Source organism: Podarcis cretensis, assembly GCF_951804945.1.
Source record: "Podarcis cretensis genome assembly, chromosome: 4".
Lineage (NCBI taxonomy): Eukaryota > Metazoa > Chordata > Lepidosauria > Squamata > Lacertidae > Podarcis > Podarcis cretensis.
In genome coordinates, this window is record NC_137173.1 from 54842539 (window position 1) to 54848538 (window position 6000).

The 6000-nt window shown below is 36.0% G+C and overlaps 1 protein-coding gene across 1 annotated transcript in view; it reads left to right on the plus strand.

Moving 5' to 3' along the window:
* Positions 1 to 1822, plus strand: part of DOP1B (DOP1 leucine zipper like protein B) — a 58807-nt gene extending 56985 nt beyond the window's left edge. Inside the window, exon 37 of the mRNA XM_079974874.1 lies at positions 556 to 1822. Within this exon, the coding sequence (XP_079831000.1) occupies positions 556 to 807 (252 nt within the window). The 3' untranslated portion in view covers positions 808 to 1822. The remainder of the gene's footprint in view (positions 1 to 555) is intronic.
* The last annotated feature ends 4178 nt before the right edge of the window (positions 1823 to 6000 follow it).

Consider the following 6000-nt stretch of genomic DNA (forward strand, 5'->3'; position numbering starts at 1 on the left):
AGCGCCCCCTGCCCCCTGCATTCCTTCGGAACGGGTGGGAGGTATTGGACGATCTGCGGGTGAAGCTAGCCTCCCCCGGTCCTGGGGGAGTTTTGTGAGGATAATTACTCCCATATCATCCTCAATTAGCCACGCGAAGTGACTCCGCTGGCATGGGCACAACTGATCGCCATGGTGGTCCGCGCCGGAAGCTGCTTTTTTGCTCTTTCAGCCAATTGGAAGCTGCAGAAGCCCCACCAGACGTTCGGCTTCCAAAAATAGTTCGCAAACCGGAACAGTCACTTCCAGGTTTGCGGCGTTCAGGAGCCAAAATGTTTGAGAACTAAGCTGTTCGAAAACCAAGGTATGACTGTAATCTAAAAAAGGAAAGCGGTTGGAATTGTTGGAATTGAAAAACCTGTTATCTAAGCTTTGGTAAAATAAACTAATTGTACAGTGTTAAAAACTGCTGAATTAAAATTAAAATCCCAGTATTCAATACATGTTTCAGTTTATATACTAAACAAAATTCCTGTAAATGTGTATTTGCAACTTTAATTTTTTATGTTCTTACAGGATCAAACTACCAATGAGAGAGCAACAAAGCACTATAGCTTCCCTCTTTTGGACCTTCGTTCTATCTCGAGCATCACACAGTTAATGCCATTCTTCAGGATACTAAGCTGTGCTTTTAAAACTGAAAGCAGCAAGGCACTGAATAGCTCAAAGGATTTCAAACTGGACTATCCAACTGGCAGTGGAACAAGGACACTGAAATTACTGGAAGAGTGTGTGGAGCATGACTTTACAGAAAATATGGAAAGTTAATATGCTTTAAAGTACTTGTATTATACAAAGGTTGTAATTGTCACTCAGTTTCAATTGTATTGAAAAAATGTAAATATGAGAATGAAACATTTTAATGTTGACAGATTTTACTTCAGTTTGTTTTTTCCTACTGATGTAATCTTTCACCTGTTCTGTGTCTTGTTGATAAGTGGCATGTTGCCTCAGGTTTTGTGGAAGCAAATTAGCATTATAAATGTGCACGTGTCTTAAGATGATTTTTGTTTGTTTGTTTTACTTCCAAAGTAAAACAAGCATACTTTAGTTCCTCATGCAATGAAGGCAATAGATAGCAAATCAATCTGAACAAGATTATAATTCATAGGAAATTTTAAAGACAGGATCAAGATATAAACATGGAATATTTATAACAGGCTTGTTGGCAGATGGGAACACTCTTCTGAAGCTATTTTGGTCCTGCCTCTGAACATCTCTGTAGTAAGCAGATACAAACAAAATAGCATGCTGTACGAATATCTTTTAACAAATATTTTCTAACAAAATATCTGTGATCCTTCTGCCGAAGCCTTTACAGCCTAAGCCTACAAGCATATGCAGTAGGCCTTGCTGATCTTAATGGAAATTGCTTTTTGGTAAAGATTCATAAGATTTTAGGTTACAAGGGATATGTTTGCATAGGATATATACAACTAAGAAGGAAAAAATAAATTATTGGAAATTTATTTGACTGGTTTTAAAGTCATTATTGTCTTCTGTAGTTTGCTGAGTCATTGCTGAATTATGTTTAGGCCTAGAAAAACATTTTTTAAAAATCAGGAAAATCTCTCTTTTTTAATTACGAAAGAGAAAAACATTAAAAATTGTGTGCATAGGGACTGCACAATTCTTGAAAGGCATGTATATATAATAAAATGTAGCATTAGAGGTACTTAATTTTCTAAGCAAACACTTTACAGTGCTGCACAAAAACATCTGTGCAGATAAATATTTCCTCTTTTAAAGTGTTGCAAAAGACTGGAAACAACTGCTTTTGTTGTGATTTTGTAGCACCCTGCTTGTGGTTAACGCTTAGCTGGAATGAAATATTCAACGCAGCAATAGAGAAATTAAAATAATAATTTATTTGTCAGACAAATAAATGATGGCACAGTGGTATATGGTTACCAAGCTCTGGCCTGGCCTCCTGCCATTCTGGCCAGCACTTATATTTCCTTAATCCAGCCCCCTTGCTACTCCTGTGGCTGCCTCTGTCCAATCAGCCTGGTTGAAATTCCTATTGGCTGTTTGCTAGAACCAATCACAAAAGATACACCCATTTCCTCTTGCCCTTTTATGGAAATCAAAAAGATATATATTCTTCTATCTATAAATGACAAATAAGTAGTAATATATCTTACATGTGTCTCAACAAGGAACCTTAATTACCAGCTCACCTCGCCCTATTGCCCTCCAAAACAAATGGTTTAATCTTAAATTTTTATCTTAAACAGATGTCAAGGATCTTGAGTTCACATCATCATTGAAAGATCTCCTTCTCTTGAAGGTCTTTTAAACAAAGGCCTGACAACCATATGTGTGCTCTAATGATGTTTCCTGCTTGGCAGGGGGGCTGGGCTGGTGGCTGATGGCCCCTGTGATCTCTTCCAACTATATGAAATAAGAATCTAGCATAAGGATTTAACATTTCTTAGCTTCTAATTCCTTTGCATAATTACATTTAAGCCAATATATTTAATACATAACATAGATAGCCTTTTAGAAGAATAAACCTTTTCAAAGTAAAAAAGGAAGGAACATTTTACAGCCTCAAAATAAGATAGAAAGAAAACCTCTTCTCCAGCCAAGCCAGTTGCCTTTTTCACTGCTCTTGACCTTTCAACCTTAGGAAAATATGGCTCAAGTTTAATGGGAGGCACATGGTTTTATTTTACTATTTACCCACTCTTAATTATGTTTATCTCTTTTTTTTATCTTCTGTAATATGTAGGGTCAGTGTAACCTTGGCTGTCAGCCTGTAATTCCCTTTTTACGACTTTGAGAATTGTTTTCTGCTATAAATCAGGGGGCCCCCTTGTCCAGGAGAATAAACATCTTGCCAAGGTTCTTAGGCAGCTGGTCTTCTGCCTGGCATGAACATTTGAAAATCTTTAAGCTCATTTTAAAATACAGGCCCTGATCAAGCCTTAATAAAAATGCAGGCTATGATTAGATGCCTCAATTTACGGTAATTCGAGGGAGAAGGTTTTGGTTCTGCCATCTTTCTGGCAGAGCATTTGTAATGCACAAGCAGACTAGGATTTGTGGAGGGTATTGGCTAGATGGGTGTCATGCTAGCTTCAACTGGAAAAAGTGTTAAAACAAGAAGTCTAGATAAACAGAATTGCTAACCTGTTCTTTAAATGTATTGGATATTATGCTTTCCTATTTTTATAACTGTTGATGTAAATAATACTATTTCTTTAGCATGTATTTCCTTTCCCCCACAATATTGATATATCTAGCACCTTCACTTCCTAAAAAAACAACAACTGGGCAGAATCCAGCCAAACCTGAGCACTTTTATTTCCCATTTCCTTCAGTAGGAATTTTTTTAATCTATTTAAATCTCTCCACTGAAATCAATGGGGCTTAAAAGTCCTTGGATATGGATGAATTGTGCGCACTTTTTTGTGTGTGTGTGCAATATTCTTGTAGAACACTTGGATTTGAATAATTAAAGCCAAGAGGTGTTTTCCTTTTTCCTTTTTTATTTCAGTGTTGTCACTTTTTAGAAAACTGCCCACCAGTACCAAAAACACGTGGTGTATAGTACAAAGGTTTCTGACAACATTCTTTCAACATTTTATATAGTAGACTATTTGTGTGTTCTTATCTACCGGCCAATTAATAATGGGGTTTCGGAATTCATTTTGATACTAAATAAAATGCTGATACATGCATTACATGCTTTATTGTAATTATGTTAAAGGGACTAAAATAAGCCTTTGCTTGTTAATATATTTGGTAAAGTGATGATGAAATTATGCTTCTAAGCTAAACCCTCATTATGAATGTGAAATTAAATTCATCTGAATGTAAATTAATTTCATAAGTTGCTTTATCAAAGGTATGAAGGTGGTGTATCCATTTTAAAGCATACCTTGCCGCTCCAATATTACACGTTCATTGGAATTTTAAAACAATTTCAAAACTTTAAGCAAATGTTGCCAACACTCAGGGAAACAGAAAAGTCTTCATTTGCAACGTTAGTTGTATGACAAGGAACTCTCTGTGTATTCCATTCTTTCTTGTCCTATTACTAGTACTGTGAAGTGCAGCTAATCTCAGATATTTCACAATACAGTTCACACCATTTTCAACCCACAAAAGTAGGTAGATACTTGGCATTTAATTAGTAACTTGCTGTACCAATCAATATTACATCTCTCACTAAGCTTTCTTCTACTTTCATTCTTCTTTGAAACCATCTTTGAAACCATCCCTTTCTTTGAAACCATCTGAGGACTATCCTATTTATCAGTTCATGCCATTTAAACATTTTCTTAATTTTCTACAAAAGTACATCAACCTGTCTACTAGATGTGTTGTTGCTTGATGTCTACTAAATATCACATACTGCAGGTTCACATTCAATGTAACAAACAGCATCCTGCCTTTGTTTCTTCAGGGCCAGTTTCCCACATCTTGTTGTGCAAAAATAATTTTGGGAATAGGAATAACAACACGGAGTTAGATTTGTGATTCTCTGGTCCACTATAATGTTTCTGAGTTACTGTTCATAACTTACAGCTGCATTAGTTAAATTGATTTAAATATTTGTATTTGCTAATTTGGGGAATAATTTCTCATATTGCTACTGACATTTGTTTTCCTACTACTGATATAAAATATAAAGAAAATGCAAATTTGATTGTTGCTTTAATGGATATTACTACTTTAAAATTATGGGTTTTGTAGTTGATACACCTTAGAAAACATCTTTAAAGTACTAAAAAACCCTGAGGAGACATTTGTGGTATTTAAAATGTATTGCCAAAGAAGAGTCTAATGTAGTAACTGAGAGAATGGCTGCTGTGTAAAGTTGTACTGTGTAATTGAATGTAACTTTCATATTAAACATTGTGTTAAAATACCTCTTGAAACATCAAAAGCTTGGTCTTTTTCCTGTTAATTTTCCTTGTATTTTGCAGTTTTAGTTATTTCTAATCCTTGCATTCCACCTTTCTAAATAACAATAAATGCAAATAAACAACAAAACAGTAAAATAACAAAATAGTAAAGTTGTAAAACCAAGATTCTCAAAATAATTTTCCTTTGGCAGTGTTAGCAAACACCATATTTTTGGGGTTAAATGGGGGGGTATATTTTTGTATTTACTGTTTTATAGCTCAGTACTATTACCTGATATCAGGCTAAAGTCTAAATAATTACTTGAAGGTCAGCATTGAGCTTATAAGTTTCAGACAAGGAAGAAAAAGTGAGGGCTCATGCTGGCAGGCCAAAAGGTAGGGGTGTTTTTCGTGGTTGTGCTGTAGTGTGTTCCCCTTAAAACAGACTGTCTCATTTTGGAATCAATGGAAGGGAAATCAATTAAACCAGCTCCGGGGCAACAACCTCCTGGTTAGATGAACCACTTTCTATAACAATATATCTGCTGTATCTAATATGGTGTACATCTGTTCATTGTTTTCCATCCATGGTGCCAATACTGGGAAGTAGGACTCAATCCAGATACAGGCTAATATGTGACTAAAGAGGGTGTGTACCCTTTCCAAAAAGTTTCGTTTCCTGGCTATTATATTGTGACTCACGTGACCTGTCAGAAATCTTCATTGCTTTATTGTGGTGTTCCCTGGGTACTTACAAATTTATAGTCTCATCTAAAAGCAACTGGGAGTGCATTCTGAGATCTCTTTGATAATATTTAGCCTGTCCGCACACACGGATTGCTGTTTCACACAGTCAGGCCAGAAAACCGATAACAGAATTAAAACGAATTTACATGTATGCAGACTTTTTAAAAATATAAATGCTTCATAATTTATTAGAAGTTCTATGCTGTAGAGGTTACACCCCTAGAAGATATTCTAAACCATGGGTCAGCAAACTAAGGCCCACGGGCTGGATCAGGCCCAATTGCCTTCTAGATCTGGCCCGTGGATGGTCCAGGAATCCTTGGCATGCTCCTGCTGGAATTTTGTCAATTCCCCTCCC